Source organism: Penaeus chinensis, chromosome 5, assembly GCF_019202785.1.
Source record: "Penaeus chinensis breed Huanghai No. 1 chromosome 5, ASM1920278v2, whole genome shotgun sequence".
NCBI classification, from domain to species: Eukaryota; Metazoa; Arthropoda; class Malacostraca; order Decapoda; family Penaeidae; genus Penaeus; species Penaeus chinensis.
The window spans coordinates 24,431,730-24,452,905 of NC_061823.1; the positions used below are offsets into that span (position 1 = coordinate 24,431,730).

Below are 21,176 nucleotides of genomic sequence, written 5' to 3' on the forward strand. Positions count from 1 at the left end.
GAGACGTTTATCACATGTCCTGCATTTCTCCCTCAATACCTACATAATATCGGAGGTAAACAAGAACATACTTTTATATAAATATGTACTGATATTCTGATGTCCAACGATTTCTACATTATGTATCATAATCAAAAAAGGTTACGGAAGTTAATTTTACTACCAATATTTGCTTCCTTAATAACATTAGAAACATTTTTTTTTTCTTCTTCTTCTCGGTTTCCTCCTTCAGGGGTCGCCACAACGGAATAATCCTCATCATAGACTTGGCTTGTTTTACGCCGAATGCCATCCTGCTCCCAATTTCACTTACTTGTACTCCCAGTGGCTGGGGTTTATCTGTGAAGTGAGGTGAAGTTCCTTGCCCAGGGGAACAACGCACCGACCGGTGACTCGATCTCTCGAACTCAGATTGTAGTGACATCGCTCCAACCACTCGGCCACCGCGGCCTCTAGTAACATGTCTAATTCATATTATTGTCATGAATATCGTTATTATTATCATGCTTCCCATTATCATGAAAATCAGTATTCACAATTATCATCATCATTAAAATCTGTATTTGTATCCGGTAGACTGATTTAATTACGGCGAGCACAAATCGGGAACACTGGTTACGTTAATGTGTGGGTTAATCTACCTGATAATCCACTAAGAATTCTTTAGAGCAGTGCTTTACATCGCGATCATCTCTTAAGCAATATGTTATGATTATGAATGTCATTCTTACTATCGAAATGATAACAGGTTATTGGTTTAATGATGTAACTGAGAAGATCACTGTCATTATGTTATCAACGTTATCCTTATCAGTATCAACACTATCAGTATCAGCATTGTTCTGAACCATTTTATGTTTGTGCTACCACTGTTAATAGTACCATTATCATCGCGTTTATTAATGATATAGCAAAATTTATCGTTCCTCTTATTAAAAGTATTAGCAATATTGATATTATCATTAGCAGTAGTAGTAATGCTACTACTACTATTATTTATATTATCATTATTATCAAAATTGTCATTATTATCATCATCATCATTATCGTTATTATCATCATTATTATTATCATCATTACCATTACCATTATCATTATTATTATTATCGTTATTATCATCATTACTACTTCTACTGCTATTACTATTATCAATATCATTATCTTTACTACTATTATAATTCTGATTATATTATCATTACAGTTGCAATTATTAATACCACTATCATTATTGTTATTATCATTATAATCGTTGTTATTCTTGTTTTACTGTTGTTGCTGTTGCTATAAAAGAACTTATGATAAATAATAATAATGATAATGATAATAATTAGGATAATAATAATAGTGACACTAATGATAATGATAGTAATGACACTAATGATAATAATAATAATAATAACAATGATAGTGATAACGATAATGATAATAATTGTGATGAAAATAATTATCACTATTACTATTACAAAGAGGATGATGACTATCCTTATAAGTATCATTATCATTAATTTTATCATTATGACTTTTACCACTTTTATTATCAGAAGTATATAAATATTATTATTCTCAATGTTATTATTGATATTATGCTATTATGATTATGATTATCATTTTCACATTGATTGTTGTTGTTGCAATCATTAAATCTTCAACATTAGTATTAATATCAAAATCATCAGTGTCAGCATTGTTGTTCTTATAGTTATCACAAGAACATTTTACAACACTACCATTTTATTTTCTTATTGATTTTCTTATTTCCATTAACACTATTATTTCTATGGGTATCAGTATCACTATCTTCATCATTATCATCATTAGTTATATTTTCATTGCCTTTACCATCATTACTACGTTACTATTATAACCATTATTATCATTATTATTATTTTCTATTTTCATTCTTATCTGTATCCCTATTCTTGTATTACTATTTTCAGTGGTAATATTATTCTATGATTACTGTTATTACATTACTGTTATCATAATTAATTATTGTCATTACTATAATAATAATTATTGTCATTACCATACTCATTGTTATCATTGTCATTATAATCACATCATTACCACTATGATTATCATTACCATTATGTTTTGTTGTTGTTATTACTATTATTACTGATTTTATAACCATTGTTGCTAATAATAATGTTATTATTTTATTTAAAAAAATATTATTACTATGATAATAATAATTACTCTTATTATTACCATATCCCTTTAACTACATCGATATTATTATTGTTACTGCTGTTATCATCATTATTCCCTTATCCTTTCATAATAATAATTACTAGCTGTAGTAGTAGTTGAATCAGTAGTAGTTGTATTGCAGCTATTATTGCTATAATTATTATTCCAACCTGTATTACTGTTGTCGGGGTTCTTTATATCACTATAATTATTATAGCTTTTGTTACATACTATTTTTTTACAATAATGCCTTACTAGTACAGATGAACTAAAAGAACGATAAAGAGGAAAGACAAAAGTATTAAAAGATAGTTGTACAGGGAAATGGATGTTGAGTAAAATGAGATTGTTAATTAGACTGTGTAAGGAAATTTGTTATCAATGTTTAAGTCAAAGTTTTTTTTCTCGTTTATTCATGGCCTAAAATGAAAAATTTTACTACCCAAAACCTATCACGAAATAACGAAATAGTACGAAAATCTCTAGTACTTTCTTGTGATATGATTTACAACAGGAATGGAAGGAGTCTTTCAGAACCGGTATACAAGAATGAATACTGTGAGTAACAAAATCAAGAATGGCTAAAGTGAACAGGCGCAGACGTATTGCATAAGGGCATGTGCATTTCCTTGGGTGATAATGCCACCTTGACCCTGACTCTTCCACTCGGTATATAAAGCTTGGTTCGAGAGACCGGCATCATTCACCTCCTTTGCCATTCAACTCGCCACACCCTTCGCTGACATGAAGATCGTAAGTCAGCAAAATCTAGTCATTATTATTTCTAATAATTTCTCATCACTGTTACAACCATTATTTTATCATATGTTAATATATAAATCACTCAGTAAGATCATTCACGACAGATTTTAAGACAACCTAATCAACATATATTTCAAATTTTCAGATTGTATTCGCCACAGTTATATCAGTCTGCTTGGCTGACAGACTGCCCAGTCATTTCGGCTATGCCTCTCCACAACCTTCTTCAGCATTCAGCCACAGGTCGCGACCTGCATCTCGCCCTTCCTTTTCTGCCCCAAGACCTGCTCCCCAGCCAACCTACTCTGCCCCGAGATCTGCTCCTGGCCCAGTAGTGCCCATCCTCGTGGACGACCGCGTCCACCCCGACGCCGGCGCTTACAGCTTCAACGTTGAGACCGGTGACGGCATCTCACGCCAGGAAAGTGGATCACCTATTCCCGCCAAGGAGGGTCCCGTCACGGCCATGTCTGGCTCCTATTCGTGAGTATTGCTACATATATCAATCTTCATTTGATAAATGAACATGGTTCATACTTTTACATTGTTCATCCCAAAACGACATATACAATCAATCCATCTCTTTCAGCTTCACTCTTCCTGACGGACAATTGTTTGAGCTTCGCTTCGTAGCTGACGAGAACGGCTTCCAACCTCAGTCGCCATTCCTTCCCGTGGCGCCAGCCTTCCCTCATCCCATCCCCGCCCACGCCCTTAGGCAAATCGAGCGCGCCCGTCAAGGACCTTCTCAGGGATTCAGCGCCCCTTCTCGTCCCTCTCGCCCTTCTAATTCCTATGGCTTTCCTCAGTAGACCCTTTTAGTGGCCAAAATGACACGATAATATTTCAAGTTATATTATTTATAACGATCTCAATGCATTGTACAGTATTGTTGCACTTAACGAATTGTTTCGAATAAAACAAATGAAAAAGAACTCTTGCAGATCTGTATCCAAATGTACCTGCTCAACGATTTCTACATTTCTACACCCTTACCTATGTATTGTTATAATCAAACAAGGCTACATAAATTGACATTTTTTTAACTTTCATTCCTATCAACTTCTTGAATATAATAATCTCTGAGTTATTATTCTGTCATGACTATCGTAATTACAATAATTATTGATTTCAACATTTATACCAGGTATATTGATTTAACTATAGTGAACACAAACTGAAAAGCATTCATTTAAACAATTATTTAACGGAGTGCTTCACATTATCACCATTATCATCACTATCGCCATTATTAAGCAGCATATGATTGTGATTATTATTATTATTAATGGAAAACATCACAATCGATATCGATTCGTCTTTTATCATTTTCGTTATCCCAGTGATAATGGATAATGGTTTACTATTGTTGTAGCTGGTGATATATACATATATGTGTGTGTGTGAGAGAGAGAGAAAGAGAGTCATTATAACTTATCAGTATTACCTTTATGAGTATCATCATCAGTATCAGCATTGTACTTATTGTCTTATCACAGTCATCTTCATTATTGAAAGCTGTTAATATTATTATTAGTATTGCCAACATATTTATTGTTATTATCAATAATAATAATACCAAGAACAATGTTGGCACTAATAAATAGATCATTATTTTCATCATTTCCAATAGTATTACTATCACTTTTATTATTGTTATTTATTATTGATATCTTTATCATTACAGTTATTATTATTATCATAATTATCATTATCATTATTATTGTTATTACCGTTATTATTATCATTATTATTATTATAACTATCATTTTTTATCATTATTATTGGTATTATCATTATTATGATTATGATTATGATCGATGTTATTATTATTATCACATTATTACTATCATTATCATTATTATTATTGGTATTATTATCATTATTATTTTTATCATTACTAATATCATAATCATCATTATCATTATTATCATTCTATTATTATTATTATCATTATTACTACTATTATTATTACTATTATTTTTTACTAGAACTTAGATTATCACTATTATTATCATTATAAATATTATTATTATTTTTACTACAGTTATCTTTATAGTTTATATCAAAGGTACACTCATTACCATTTCCTTTTTTTTAATTTTTATTGTTAATACTATTCTTATGAGTATGATGATTATAATATTACCGTTATTATCATGATTATCATCGGTATTATCGTTATCATTATCATTTTAATCATGATCATTATTATTACTGTTCTTACTTTTATCATCATTAATTTTATGTTAGTGTTCTATTCCCCATCAGCATAACCATGGTACTTAGTTGTAGTAGTATTTTATAATTACTAATGTTGTCACAGTAATAATTATTATCATTATAATTATCGTTATCATCGTTGTTACTTTGTTTTATCATTGTGACTTTGTTTCATTATTGTTAATTCTAGTATCATTATTGTTATTATTACTAATGTTACTATTATCATTTGTATTACTATTATTTTCATCTTTATAATTTTCATTATCAGTAATAGTAACAACAGTAATAGTAATGATAGCAGTGGTAGGTTGCAGTACTAGTAGTATTGTCCTTCCTATTATTATTTTTACTATTTTCATTGCTTCAGTTTACATCATGGATGTCTTAGTTCTTTCTTTTGCTATTATGTAATAGGTTTGGTTACATGCCAAATATGGCAAAGAATATATATTTCTCTTCAGTTTTACGATGATGAATATATGATGATGTGCACGACCTAAGAAATAGCCTTTTTTGTTGCAGTGATACCCTTAACAACCGAGGAATTAACGAGATTCATTACTACTTTTCGTAATACGCTTATATTACTCTATTTCTATTAGCACTGATAGAAAAACAATAAATTAAAGCGAACAAACACAAATGTATTGTATAAGGAATTGTACATTTTCTTGTGTTGGTAGCAATGATGATTCCACCTTGACCCTGACACTTCCACTTGGTATATAAAGCTTGGTTCGAGAGACCAACATCACTTACCTCTTGAACTATTCGATTCACCACACCCTCTGCCGTCATGAAGATAGTAAGTGTGCAAAAGATATATGAACATGTTACACATTCAGTTCAAATCACAGGGAATTTCAAGGTAATTTAACTCGCACAGTTATACTTTTTTCTGTTCGGTGTGTTGCATATTGCCCCAGTGATCTATATTAACTTGTAAATGTGTTAATAAGAAAATTCACGGAAGACGAAGATAAAATCAACACAATATCTTACTTTAACTTTTCAGTTTGCATTCGCCGCACTTATATCAGCCTGCTTGGCTGACAGACTGCCCAGTCACTTCGGCTATGCCTCTCCACAACCTTCTTCGGCATTCAACCACAGGTCGCGACCTGCATATCGACCTTCCTTTTCCGCCCCAAGACCTGCTCCCCAACCAACCTACTCCGCACCGAGATCTGCTCCTGGCCCAGTAGTGCCCATCCTTGTGGACGACCGCGTCCACCCCGACGCCGGCGCTTACAGCTTCAACGTTGAGACCGGTGACGGTATCTCACGCCAGGAAAGTGGATCGCCTGTTCCCGCCAAGGAGGGTCCCGTCACGGTCATGTCTGGCTCCTACTCGTGAGTGGCTCTATTATATCAATATTCATTTGATGAGGAAACATGATTGCTATCTTTGCACCCTTCGTTACAAAACATCATATATGTAACCAATCCATCTCCTTCAGCTTCACCCTTCCTGACGGACAACTGTTTGAACTTCGTTTCGTAGCTGATGAGAACGGTTTCCAGCCACAGTCGCCCTTCCTTCCCGTGGCGCCAGCCTTCCCTCATCCCATCCCCGCCCACGCCCTTAGGCAAATCGAGCACGCCCGTCAAGGACCTTCTCAGGGATTCAGCTCCCCTTCTCGTCCTTTTAATTCCTATGGCTTTCCTCAGTAGAATTTTTTAATGCCAAAAATGACACAAAAATATTTCAGGTTATTTTATTTATATCGAGCTTAATACGTTGTACAATGTTCCGAATAAAACCATTAAAAAAGTCAAGCCATATTTTACAGTGCCTATCCTACTCAGCCGACGCTATAGTACCATTTTTAATTTAGATTACTTTGTTAATAACATCATTGCCATTATAATCATCATCATACTGTCACTATAGTTATTCTCATCTGGACGCTACGTCGATTAGTATTATCATGACTGTTATTATCATAATCATATTTACTTTTATCACAAGAAATCATATCAGAATAACTATACATCATCATCATCGGGGGCTAAAGCCCACGTGGGCGCATGGCCGCATCCCACCTTCGGTTCCAGCCACAGGGATCCCTCATGGCAGGCTCTCAGGTCTTTAGCTCCTCACGGCAAGACTAGTCGAGCTGCCCAAGCCATGACCACGGGCTTTCCCACGTAACTTCTCCACCCAGGGTTGTCTGGGCAGGGTTATCCACAGGGAAACAAACCAGGTGCCCATATAGCCTGTGTTGAAGATCCCGGATTATGCAAGAACAGGTCCCATGCTAGTCTCACAGTGTAGCTGTCGGTTGGACACATGGTCCTGCCAACTGTATCTCATGATCCTGCATAGGGACTTGTTACATAAGGCATCAAGACGAGAAAGCGTCCAAGCACTAGAAAGCATCCAAGTTTTGCTACCATACAGCGAAACTTGCAGTATCGAGATCTTGAAGACGCATAGCATGGTCCTTCTGCATAGGTACCGATATCTCCAAATGCTCTTGTTGATCGAGTTCATGGCTCCTGCTGCCGGACCAATCTATATACAGCCCAGACACATGGACTATGCTATACTATACGTCCTCACCACAAGCATGTATCAACACAAGCATGTATGTAAACTCTCTGTAACTTCAACATCCTCACCACAAGCATGTATCAACTGAACAGTTTCCCCTCACAGACCCTCAAAATCCTTGATCTTAGTCTTTGTTCAGGAAATCTCTAGGCCAAAGGGCTTCACCTCATTGCTAAATGCTTAAGAGCCTCCACCAATTATTTCAGAGATTCAGGGTAGCAACATCGTCGGCAAAGTCAAGGTTTGCTCTGCACTGACTTTAGTTAGTAGCTCTGCCCATTATCCAGTCCATGCAAGTGTTGAAAAGTGTTGGTGCACGGACACAGCCTTGCCTCACCCCTGAGTTAACAGGGAAGAAGTTCGACATGCCTCCACCACACTTTACAGCACTTTCAGTACCAGTATATAGGCTTGCTATCAACCCGATAATCCGTGTCGGAATTCTTCTAAGTCTCAGGAGCTCTTATTGCGATGCACGATGCATAGAGTCAAACTCCTTCTTGAGATCTATGTAGGCTGCAAGCAAACTACGACCGGCATTCCACAATGACTCAAAGCGTTAGGATACGGTCTATTGTGGACTTGCAAGGAGTGAATCCAGACTGCTCCGGTCTCTGGTGCCTTGGTAGGTGGTCACGGATCTGTTTCAGAAGGATGTGGGCGAAAATCTTGCCTGGTATACTGGGCAGTGTGATGCCATGGTAGTTGCTACAGTTCCATCGATCCCCTTCCCCCTTCCAGACCCCTCAACAGGTCATGGGGGGATGGAACCAGACTGCCAGATGGCATACAAGACCGTATGCAAGCCCCGTGACATAGGTTCACCCCCAGCTTTTAGCAGTTCAGCAGGGATATCACATATACTTGCAATTTTCCTACCCTTCAGCTTAGAGATCGCCCCCCTAACCTCAGTTAGGGCAGGAGGTTCCTCCTGATGGGTGGTTCCGGCTCATGTTTTATGATACCACTTGGGTCCAGACTAACTGCTGGAAGGTCTACCTGATACAGCTGCTCAAAATACTATCATGATCTGAGATGATCTCTCCATTCACTGAGCGGACTGTAGTCATCTGTGACGAGGGCTTGGGATTCAGTTTTTCTCAGGGCTTGGTAGGCAGGGCAAAGGTCATTTACCAAGAAATTGCCTTCAACCTCTTCAAACGTGATAAAATTAATAAAATTATCATGCTGCCTGAGCTGTCTTATTATCCGACTGCAAATCCTCTTATAGAGTAATTTACATCCTCATAACCAATTTTCGTATCGCCCTTATCATTAATGAGCACCTTATTCTAGGTATTATTCTTTTCTATAATCATTATTCTTATTAAGATGATGAAAGAAGGAAAATAATGATTGTAATAATGATGATAATGATAATGATATTCATAAAGATGATAATAAAACCATGGTAATGATAATGACGATGATACTCATAACAAATATTAACATTATTATTGTTATTATCATCATTAATATTATTATTATTATAATGATTATAAAAACAATAACAACAATAAAAATGATCATGTTCATGACGATGATGATAACAATAATAGTAATTATAACAATATATTATAATGATATAATATGATAATAATAAAAGTAAAAACAATAACAACAATAAGGATCATTATAATGACAATAATAATAAGAATGGTAAGGACAATATAAGCAAAGATAGTAATGATAATAATTATTATAACAACAGTAATAATGATAATAGTAATGATAATAATGATAATAGTAATGATAATAATGATAATAATAATAAGAATAATAATAACAAAAGTAATAATAATAATCATTATCATTACCACTATTTTTTTTTTTTTATAATTATTATTGTTACTTTTGTTCTTGTTAACGTTATTCTTAATACTATTACTATTGTTATTATTTTTACCATTGCTATTATTATCATTATCATCGTTTTCATTATTATCATTACTATTATTACTATTATTAACATGCTTAATTATCACTATTTTCATCATTAGTATTTTCATTACTATAATTGTTATCATTATAATTGTTATTATCAATACTATTGCCATTATCCTCATTATCATTATTGTTAATGTTTTATTATCATTATTATTAGTAGTAGTGGTGATAGTGGTGATAGTAGTAGTAGCATCATTAATATAAAAATTATTACTATTATTATTATCATTGTTGTTATCATTATTATAAGTATAATGATAATAATAATTATTATAGTTACTGTTATTATCCTCATTATCATTATTAACATTATTATCATATAATTATAATTATCAGTAGTATAATACTATTATCTTTCTTATTGTTATCATTATCATTATCATGATTATCATTATCAATCATTATCATGATCATTCTCATTGTTACAATTATTATTATTACTATCATTATTATAATTATCATCGTTGTACTTCGTATTAGTATCGTTGTTATTACTAGTAACAGTATTGTCAATATTGGCATTATCAACATTATCTTTATCCTTTTCCTAATTTTCATTGTTGGTGTTAAGGTTATTCTTTATTGTCAGCATTTGCATATTCACTTTTTCACCTTCAACATTATTTTCATTATTTGTAGTAGTAGCAATAGCAGCATCAACAACAGTATTAGTAACTGTAAAAGTAGTAGTATCAGTAGCACTGTAGTTAATATTGCTATTATTATTATGATTATATCATCCTACATTATTGTTTTCATAAATTATCGTTTTTATTTTATCATTTACACACGATTACAAACAAATGTAAGAAACCAACGATAAAGAGGAAACAGAAAAGGCGAGAGGACAGAGAGGTTACAAAGAAAGAGACATTAATGTCGGCATTTCAGAATTAAGAATGTTTAAGAATAAAAATCGTCAACAATGGAGATGAACGCTTCATCTTTCAGTGAACATTAACATTCTTCATCCTCTCTTCCAATAGTTTTGTGATAGATAGAAAGAAATAAAAAGATTAATTTATGTATTATGATCTTTTTCGTAAAAAGATTTGCATGATCTTCATTGGAAGGAGTCAATGACAAGACAGAAATAATAACAAAGAATATATTAAGAAATATTACACGCACAGATATATTGCATAATGCATGGCTGGTAGAGATGGTGGCACCTTGGCCCTGACACTTGCACTCGGTATATAAAGCTTGCTTTGAGAGACCGGCATCACTCACCTCCTGAGCCATTCGACTCGTCACACCCTCTCCAGTCATGAAGATCGTAAGTATGCAATATATCTCATATCGGCTAATAATAAATTAATATGTAAATCACAAAGACAATTCACTTTTTATGACAAATTAATCCACACAGTAACCTTTTCAGTTTGTATTCGCTGCTGTTATATCAGTCTGCGTGGCCGACAGGCTACCCAGTCACTTCGGCTATGCCTCTCCACAACCTTCTTCAGCATTCAGCCACAGGTCGCGACCTGCATCTCGACCTTCCTTTTCCGCCCAAAGACCTGCTCCCCAACCAACCTACTCCGCACCGAGATCTCCTGGCCCAGTAGTACCCATCCTTGTGGACGACCGCGTCCACCCCGACGCCGGCGCTTACAGCTTCAACATTGAGACCGGTGACGGCATCTCACGCCAGGAAAGTGGATCACCTATTCCCGCCAAGGAGGGTCCCGTCACGGCCATGTCTGGCTCCTACTCGTGAGTGTCGCTACATATATCAATCTTCATTTCATAAGGGAACATGGGTCATACATTTGCATTGTTCATTCCGAAACGACGTAAACAATCAATCCATCTCTTTCAGCTTCACTCTTCCTGACGGACAACTGTTTGAGCTTCGCTTCGTAGCTGACGAGAACGGCTTCCAGCCTCAGTCGCCCTTCCTTCCCGTGGCGCCAGCCTTCCCTCATCCCATCCCCGCCCACGCCCTTAGGCAAATCGAGCGCGCCCGTCAAGGACCTTCTCAGGGATACAGCGCCCCATCTCGTCCCTCTCGCCCTTCTAATTCCTATGGCTTTCCTCAGTAAAGCTTTTTAGTGTCTAAAATGTTATATTATATATAGCGTTTTTAATGCATTGTGTGATGTTACATATACCAACACGTTTAGAATAAAATAAATCAAAAGGAAACGTAATTTTACACATCCTATGGTAAAAAAAATAATAATAATAATAAAATATGTAGCTGTTAATTATGGACATAAAGCAGGCTGAGATAATGAAAAAAGTCAGTGGGAGTAAGGAATGCATGTGTGCGAATGAGCAGGGCGGTGGAATGGCGCGGTTGCTCGGAGTACAACCAGTGAAGGTGGATGAGTTTAAATGCCAAAGGTTAACAAAGTAACACAAAATGGAGCAGAGAAGTGAAGGAGAAAGTGCAAGCACAGGCAGTGGTTGCAGAAGAGACAACAATGATTTGTGACTGAAAGGGTTCATCAATTGTGAAATGAAAATATTACAAATGAGTATTGAGACGTTATACTGTATGGCTTGGGAGCAGTGACGCTGAGATGAAACAGCCGGATTCAAAAGGTACGACTTTTCTTACGAGTGACGAGGATGGATAGAATTAGGAATCAGTACCTCAGACAGGACGGTATTGAACAAATTGAGAGAGACGATAAGATGCAACCACAAAGCAGAAGAGAAAGGCCACAGAAAAGGCTTACGACTGTGGTGTGGGAGGTGGTTTATGTAACAGGAAGTTGCAGAGAAGGTTGAAATAAAGATGGATATCCTCTGCAACAACCCTTCACGGGAGCAGTCGAGAGAAGATAATGGAGAATATCAGCCTCAGTCAGTCCTATCCCTACCCCCGCTCACGATCTTTGGCAAAGTGAGGTCGCACATCAAGGGGTACAGGGCCCTTTTCCCTCTCACCCTTCTAATTCCTATAGCTTTTCTTGGTAAAGCGTTGTAGTATTTAAAAACAAACTCACATGATATATCCTGTTATATTATTCGCAGCAATTTTGTGCAATGTTGCTCTGCACTAAGTAACAAAGGAAACCTACATTTACTAGATTTACCTTATCTCACATAACATCACATTTACATGGACTGTATCTACCCTGTCCCACTATTTTTACGTATTACGGACGAAAAAGTCTGCTTTTATTATAATGATAATCATGAGAGATATAAGAATGATAAATATTGTGATGCCAAAAACGACAATAACTAATGATAATGAAAATATTTTTGCTTGCTCTTATGGCTTTTTCTTCCCAAGATAATCTGCCTTTCTTTATCCGTAGGTATTTTCAACACTACAAAAACCATCACTGCTATTTAATGAAATCTACAATAAGGGATAAGGGATAGCCTGATGCGTTACAACTGTTGTCACCTTTGATAGGGCTGGCTACATATGCACAATGTAGAATAATGAAAGATGCTATCAAAAGTGTAAACGGATGTTGTATATTCAATAAGCGAATGTTTCCTTTTTTCACATCTTTTATTCGCAAAACTTCGTTAAATGTAACATCTTTGTACAGTACATCAAAATCGTTATAAATAATATAACATGTGATATTCGGCACTAGAAGGCTTTACTGAGGAAAGCCATAGGAATTAGAAGGGCGAGAGGGACGAGAAGGGGAGCTGAATCCCTGAGAAGGTCCTTGACGGGCGCGCTCGATTTGCCTAAGGGCGTGGGCGGGGATGGGATGAGGGAAGGCTGGCGCCACGGGAAGGAATGGCGACTGAGGTTGGAAGCCGTTCTCGTCAGCTACGAAGCGAAGCTCAAACAGTTGTCCGTCAGGGAGGGTGAAGCTGGAAGAGATGAATTGGCTGAATTTATGCTGTTTCGCAATGGATAGTGAGAGGTATCAATCATATTCCTTTATCAAATGAATTTTGATATAAGTAGCGACACTCACGAGTAGGAGCCAGACATGGCCGTGACGGGACCCTCCTTGGCGGGAACAGGCGATCCACTTTCCTGGCGTGAGATGCCGTCACCGGTCTCAACGTTGAAGCTGTAAGCGCCGGCGTTGGGGTGGACGCGGTCGTCCACAAGGATGGGCACTACTGGACCGGGAGCAGATCTCGGAGCGGAGTAGGTTGGCTGGGGAGCAGAAAAGGAAGGGCGAGATACAGGTCGCGACCTGTGGCTGAAGGTTGAAGGGGGATGTGGAGAGACATAGCCGAAGTGACTGGGCAGTCTGTCAGCCAGACAGACTGATACAACAGCGGCGAATGCAATCTGAAAGGAAAGGAATGTACTGACTTAGTTGTACTATCATCCAGTGTGATTTTGTTTGATTATTCAGTTTTCACATACAGTATCACGTGAAGGTTTTTCGTGGTCTTACGATCTTCATGTTAGCGGAGGGTGTGACGAGTCGAATGGCACAGGAGGTGAGTGATACCGGTCTCTCAAACCAGGCTTTATATACCAAGTGAGGTGCCTCGGTCAAGGTGGCATCATCACTGCCGCCCACGCAAGGAGTTGTCTTATGCAACATGTGAGTGCGTGCCGGTGTATGTGTATGCACGTGTCTGAATGAATATTATATTTTTGAGGAATATAGCTACAAAAAGTATTTAACCTTGCATTTATTGTTCTTATTAAGTTATTTGACCCCACCCTGTCAGTAATAGAATTGAAGAAAGGGAAATTAAGCTAAACTTGGACCACTATGATATTGTGACTCTCTCCCCCCCCCTCCCCTCCCCCCCCCCCCCTCTCTCTTTCCACCCCTCTTCATTTCCTTTCTCTTTTCTCACTCACTCCACTCTCTCTCTCTCTCACTCTCTTTCTCATTCACCAATCTTTCTCTCTCTCTCTCTCTCTCTCTCCCTCTGCATTCCCTTTCGTTCATGGTCTGCTTGTTAAATTTTACTTTTATCATAGTGATTACAACTAAAACGATAATAATAATCCTATGTAGTAAGGACAATAATAATGATAATATAAATAAATCCTAGGTTGCAGTAAGAACGATAAAATCATACAAACAGTAATGTTTCCAATAACAGTAATAACATTGATCACAATAAAGCCAACAAAGGTGATGATGATAAGATATAATTAAGAAAAAAAGGACAGTAATAATGATCCTAAGAGTAATAACGTCGGAAATGATGATAATCATAATTACGCTAATAGGAGCCATGGTAATTAATAATCATGGCATGTCTGGTTTGCATTGCATTGCCGTTATGTTAGATATTATAGCGAACAAATCATAGTGTATGGTATTCTTATAAAGCAATACTTAACAATGAGGATTATGATGATAACAATGTTTATCACAATAATGATGAAAACCGTGAAAACATCATAGTAATGGTAACACTAGCACTAATAAATCTTTTACTACAACTAAGAGTGATGATGATAATAACAATAATATAAATTATTATTATTACTATCATTATGATTATAATGATAATAATCATCATTATTATTGTTATTGCTATTCTTATTCTTATCATCATTATTATTATTATATATTGTTATCATAATGATAGTGATATTAATGATAATAATAACGATGGTAATAACAATAATGATAAGGGTGATAATGATCATAATAATAACATTGATAATAATGATACTACTAAACGATAGAATTAATAATGATAATGGTAATGATAAAGATGATGAAGGTGATGATAATAATAATGATACCTTTAGTTATAGTAATAATACCAATAACGACAAGAAATAACAAAACAAAACAACAATAGTAAAGACAATGACAACAACACTAGTAATAGCAATAATAGTGTGATAAGCATGTGTAATAATGGTATTGAAGATGATGATAACAATAATAATAATAATCAATGATAAGGATGATAATAGTGATAGTAAGGTGATGTTAAAAGTAATCGTAATGATAATATCAATGATAGTGATAAAAAAAAATAATAGCAACGAGAATAATAATTAACAATAATAATAGTAAGGACAGCAATAGTAATAATTCAAACGTTTATTATTATTATGACGATAATCATCATCATTATCATCACTATCACGATAATAATAAAAATAATAATAAAGATAATGATAATAATATTGATCATAATGATAATGATGAGGATAAGAATAATAAAAATCATAATATTGGTAATGATGATGATGATGATGATGTTAATAATGATAAAGATAATAATAATATAAAATAAGTATAATAATGATGAGGATATTAATGATAATAATAGTAATAATAAAGATGATGATAATTGTAATAAAAATTATAATAACAAAAATAATAATAATAATGATAATAATAATAATAATAATAATAATAATAATAATAATAATAATAATAATAATAATAATAATAATAATGATAATAATAATAATAATAATAACAAGAATTATAATCATAGAAAATATGATGATGATGATGACAGTGATAATGATAATAATGATGATAATAATGATAAAGATAATGATAATGATAATGAAAATGAGAATGAGAATGAGAATGAGAATAGTAATAATAATTATGAAAATGGTAATAATAATAATGATAACAATAATGGTAATAACAACGATAATAATAATGATAATAAAAATCATAATAATAATAATAATTATAATAATAATAATAATAATAATAGTAGTTATAATAACAATAATGATAATAATGACGATAATGATAAAATTAAAATGATAATAAGAACGATGATAACAAGAATAATTGATAATAATACTATAACAATAATAAAAATAATGATAATTATCATAATGATAATAATAATGGCAATAATGATAATGATATTAATAGGGATGAAGATAATAATAATGGTAATGAAAATTGTTATCATTATCATTGTTATTATTATTATCATTACTATAATAATCATCATCATAATAATAATAAATGCAACAATAATAATGATACAAATAATAATAATAATAATAATAATAATAATAATAATAATAATAATAATAATAATAATAACAATAATAATAATAATAATAATGTAAGAGTGGCGCTCGTCACCGCAGCCTCCCGCATCCCCGTAACGGCGGGCATCCCGCAACCCGGTAGCTTTCCTGTAACGAGAAGCCACTTTTTTAGCGTACCTGTCGCCGCTTGTCGTTTCCCCGCTTCTTTGATATACTTCCACGTATTTTTATCTTTATTCATGGTTTTAGGGAGCTTTAGATTTCTTTTAGTTACATCCGTTTGGGTCTGGTTTTCTTTGGTTTTATTTTGTTTTATTTTCCATTCGTTATATTATTCGTTCGATCATATAATTTAATCCATTTCTAATTTTATGAGAACAAGTAGTTTTGTTGTAGTTACTTTTATACTTTACGTCTTTTTGGGATTGTAAAGATATACGACTGTGGCGTCAAGGTTTGTGTGTAGCCTTGTTTCCCGCGAAATAAACAGTCGGTGCCCGCACTTGGTCGATGTAATTTTGTGTTTCTCTCAACCCCCATTTTTGATGAATGAACTGCAGCCGGCTTCAGCGAACAACGCCCGATTCTTCAGGGAGACAAAAGTTACTTGTCCTGACAGTGATCTTAATTTTATAAATTAGGAGCTGGACTAACTTAATTTATATAACGATGATCTGATTTTATTTTTAAAGTAATTTCTGATCAGTGGTTTATGTCTTGATTTACATTTTGTGTGTATATATATATATATATATATTTTTTTTTTTTTTTTTTTTTTTTTTTTTTTTTTTTTTTTTTTGAGATAGCCGTCTGAAACGATAACAGACTCACGTATTCCTAGAATCCCTCCTTTGCCCGCTACCACTCCCCTCGGGTTCTACGACATTTAGGGGGAACAAATATACTCTCTCAAACTGCGCAAGGCATCCCACTGGGCTACGGAGCCGCCTGCTCTCACAATAATAATAACAATAATAAAGATAACAATAATAATAATAATAATAATAGTAATAATAATAGCAATAATGATAATGATAATAAAGAATATTACTAATAATATAAGTAATAGTAATAACAATAAAGATATTGATTGTGTTAATAACAACAGTAATAATAGCAACGATGATAATAGTAGTAATGATAATGATGATAATAATAATGATGATGATGATGATGATGATAATGTTGATAATAATGATAATAGAAATTATAATAGTAACAACAAGAGTGCTAAAAATGGCAATAAAAAAAATAATAAAACTTATGACACAGAAAATATTGATATCATTATCACTATCATTATCATTATTAACTTATTGTTAATATTTTTAATGACAATAAGTAATAATACAGATCATGAGAAATGTATTATCATTGTTTTTTGTTTTTTTTTATTAATAATGATACTGATAATTACCATAAAGATAATAATGGTGATGAATATAATAGTGTTAATAATGATGATAATAATAATGATACTAATTATCATTTTATTATCATTGTTACTATACAAAATAATAATAATCATTATCATAATAACAGCAACAATAATAAGGATAATAGTAACAATTACAATAATAATAATGATAATGATAATGATAATAATAATAATAATGATAATAATAATAATAATAATAATAATAATAATAATAATAATAATAATAATAATGATAATGATAATAACAAAAATTATATTATTTGTAATAATAATAATAATAATTGTAACGATAATAATAGCAGTAATACTAATAATAAAGATAATAATAATGATAATAATAATAGTAACAAGAATAAGAATGATGATTATAATAATCATAGTGATTACAGTAATAATAATAATAATATTAACAAAAAGTATCACAATAATAATAATGTTAACAATAATAATGGCAATAATAATGATACTACAAATGGTAATGATGAGGATAATAATACTAATGATAATACTAATATTGACATCATGATCACTACCATTATCATTATCCTTACTGACTTTATTGTTATTAGTATTATTAATGACAATAACAAGTGATAATAAAGACCGTGAGAAATGTTTTGTCCTTGTTTATTTTTGGTTTTGTTTTGTTTTGTCTGTTTATTTGTTTAAAAAGGTAAACTTGCTCCCATAATTTCGATATTAGTTCCATAGAAAAAATTCGTTTCACGTAGAATGTGACGAAATCTCTGGAAGGTAAATGATAAATTGGGAGTAGAAGTGTAATTCTGCAAGTAACTTCGACAGAGGTTAAATTTGACCGGAAAGTAATGAAACGGTAGGAGAATGCTGTACGTTGTCTGGTCGTTTTCCTTGAAGACAATCGGATTTTCTTTTTCTTCTTTTTTCAAGGGCAGGTCTTCTGATTGTGTACAAAATCATTTACAAAAAAAAAAAAAAAAAAAAAAAAAAAAAAAAAAAAAAAAAATCTGCTAAATGCTAATAGCATTGTGCTAAATGAAAGTCAAAATCTTTAGATACTTTGCATACCACGTGAAAGCATCAGCAGTGCCATGTATGGGCGGGTGCAATGGTGTCGCCTTGACCGTGACAGGAGCTCGTGGTATATAAAGCGATGCAAGAGAGGCTAGTATCAGTCACCTACCGAGTCCTCCGAGTCGCCACTACCTCCCCCGTTATGAAGCTCGTAAGTTTGCCGATAAATTTCAGTGTCACATAGAATCATAGTTGCAGAATAGAAATACTTATAGCCATCTTTCCAATCAGTTTGACGCTTTTTCTTTTTTCTTTTTATAGATTATTTTCGCCGCAGTTGTATCAGTCTGCTTGGCTGACAAGCTGCCCAGTCACTTCGGCTATGCCTCTCCACAACCTTCTTCAGCCTTCAGCCACAGGTCGCGACCTGCATCTCGACCTTCCTTTTCTGCCCCAAGACTTGCTCCCCAGCCAACCTACTCCGCACCGAGGTCTGCCTCTGGGCCAGTAGTGCCCATCCTTGTGGACGACCGCGTTCACCCCGACGCAGGCGCTTACAGCTTCAACGTTGAGACCGGTGACGGCATCTCACGCCAGGAAAGTGGATCACCTATTCCCGCCAAGGAGGGTCCCGTCACGGCCATGTCTGGCTCCTACTCGTGAGTGTCGCTGTTTGCCATTGCAATAGTCCTTTCGCGAGGTCTGTTCATTGTTCTTAACGTAGGTTTATTATTTCATTTGTTTTTGATTTGCCATACCCACCTTTTCCAGCTTCACCCTCCCTGACGGACAACGGTTTGAGCTTCGTTATGTGGCTGACGAGAACGGCTTCCAGCCCCAGTCAGCCTTCCTGCCCGTGGCCCCGGCCTTCCCTCACCCCATCCCCGCCCACGCCCTTGAGCAGATCGAGCGCGCCCGTCAGGAGGATGCTGCTCGCCTACGCCAAGGGCCTTCTCAGGGATACAGTGCGCCTTCCCGGCCTTCTCGCCCTACTAATTCCTATGGCTTTTCTCAGTAAAGAATCCTAGCATGCATCCATGTTATGCGAGATAGGGATTTTAATAGGTTATTTTCTATGTATTGCACAGTATTTTTAATAAAATTTCAATCAAAGATAGATTTCCATAAAACCATTTAAAATGTTATATAAACAGACATAAGGATGGGGAGATAAACGTCTACACATGCAATTGTTTTTATGCCTTTATCTCTTGCGTGTTCATGAATACATGTATATGCAGGCCTACATTTACATAAATATATGTAGGCCTGCATAATATCTATATATACATCTAGCTATCTATATACATGCATATACATATATATGTATATATATGTGTGTATATATGTATATATATATATATTTGTGTGTGTGTGTGTGTGTGTCCATGTGTGTATATATATACACATATATGTGTATATATACATATAAATGTATATATATATATATATACATATTCATATATACATACATATATATGTATATATTTCTGTGTGTATGTATATATATCTATATATATACCTATATATACATATATAGATAGTTAGATAGATAGATATGTATGTATATATATGTACATATATATGCATATATTTGTGGATGTATATGTGAATATATATATAAATATTAATATATATATATAGATATGTATGTGTGTATTTAGATATTTACATATATATATATATATATATATATATGTGTGTGTGTGTGTGTGTGTGTGTATGTATATATATGTGTGTGTGTTTATATAAATGTATAGGTTTGTTCATTTATATAAATGTATATGTTTGTTCATTTATATAAATGTATATGTTTGTTCATTTATATACATATATAATTATATATGTGTATTTGTGCGTATATATATGCACAAATATATTTGCGTGTGTGTTTATAGATATATACATGCATTTATAAAGATATAGATATATAAGTATATAAGTAAGTGTGTGTGTGCGTGTGTATACCAACACATATGTGTGTGCGTATATATACATATACATATATATATTTGTATATACACATATATGTATACACATCTATATATATATGTGTGTATGTATGAATATGTTTGCATACACAAGTAAATTTTTACTTATACATACACACTTATCTGATTACATATATAGATTTGGCGATTTTTTACTTGTCATGTATGCGC

At 33.9% G+C, this 21,176-nt stretch overlaps 4 protein-coding genes across 4 annotated transcripts; 3 read left to right on the top strand and 1 right to left on the bottom strand.

Annotated features, from left to right (window-relative positions):
* The first annotated feature begins 2,930 nt into the window (after positions 1 to 2,930).
* On the top strand, positions 2,931 to 3,767 carry LOC125025538 (cuticle protein AMP1A-like). The gene is made up of 3 exons (XM_047613559.1): positions 2,931 to 2,946; positions 3,101 to 3,438; positions 3,545 to 3,767. The coding sequence occupies exons 1-3, from the start codon at positions 2,938 to 2,940 to the stop codon at positions 3,765 to 3,767; spliced, it is 570 nt and encodes a 189-aa protein (XP_047469515.1). The 5' UTR covers positions 2,931 to 2,937.
* Positions 3,768 to 10,955: 7,188 nt separating this feature from the next.
* Positions 10,956 to 11,831, top strand: LOC125025539 (cuticle protein AMP1A-like). The gene is made up of 3 exons (XM_047613560.1): positions 10,956 to 10,964; positions 11,070 to 11,404; positions 11,511 to 11,831. The coding sequence occupies exons 1-3, from the start codon at positions 10,956 to 10,958 to the stop codon at positions 11,731 to 11,733; spliced, it is 567 nt and encodes a 188-aa protein (XP_047469516.1). The 3' UTR covers positions 11,734 to 11,831.
* Positions 11,832 to 13,115: 1,284 nt separating this feature from the next.
* LOC125025540 (endocuticle structural glycoprotein SgAbd-2-like) lies at positions 13,116 to 14,178 on the bottom strand. Its single transcript, XM_047613561.1, has 3 exons — positions 14,026 to 14,178; positions 13,591 to 13,916; positions 13,116 to 13,483 (listed from the first exon to the last, which is right to left on the bottom strand). The coding sequence occupies exons 1-3, from the start codon at positions 14,176 to 14,178 to the stop codon at positions 13,261 to 13,263; spliced, it is 702 nt and encodes a 233-aa protein (XP_047469517.1). The 3' UTR covers positions 13,116 to 13,260.
* Positions 14,179 to 19,195: 5,017 nt separating this feature from the next.
* LOC125025835 (endocuticle structural glycoprotein SgAbd-2-like) lies at positions 19,196 to 20,121 on the top strand. Its single transcript, XM_047614109.1, has 3 exons — positions 19,196 to 19,225; positions 19,336 to 19,673; positions 19,786 to 20,121. The coding sequence occupies exons 1-3, from the start codon at positions 19,217 to 19,219 to the stop codon at positions 20,030 to 20,032; spliced, it is 594 nt and encodes a 197-aa protein (XP_047470065.1). The 5' UTR covers positions 19,196 to 19,216; the 3' UTR covers positions 20,033 to 20,121.
* Positions 20,122 to 21,176: the final 1,055 nt, after the last annotated feature.

What these genes read in the sequence shown, in the direction of transcription:
- LOC125025538 (XM_047613559.1), top strand. An exon ending in GCCATGTCTGGCTCCTATTC is followed by an intron (nt 3,439 to 3,544) that starts GTGAGTATTGCT and finishes CATCTCTTTCAG; the next exon opens with CTTCACTCTTCCTGACGGAC.
- LOC125025539 (XM_047613560.1), top strand. An exon ending in GCCATGTCTGGCTCCTACTC is followed by an intron (nt 11,405 to 11,510) that starts GTGAGTGTCGCT and finishes CATCTCTTTCAG; the next exon opens with CTTCACTCTTCCTGACGGAC.
- LOC125025540 (XM_047613561.1), bottom strand. Translation starts at nt 14,178, where the DNA reads ATGTTGCATAAGACAACTCCTTGCGTGGGCGGCAGTGATGATGCCACC. An exon ending in CCTCCGCTAACATGAAGATC is followed by an intron (nt 13,917 to 14,025) that starts GTAAGACCACGA and finishes CTTTCCTTTCAG; the next exon opens with ATTGCATTCGCCGCTGTTGT. An exon ending in GCCATGTCTGGCTCCTACTC is followed by an intron (nt 13,484 to 13,590) that starts GTGAGTGTCGCT and finishes CATCTCTTCCAG; the next exon opens with CTTCACCCTCCCTGACGGAC.
- LOC125025835 (XM_047614109.1), top strand. An exon ending in GCCATGTCTGGCTCCTACTC is followed by an intron (nt 19,674 to 19,785) that starts GTGAGTGTCGCT and finishes CACCTTTTCCAG; the next exon opens with CTTCACCCTCCCTGACGGAC.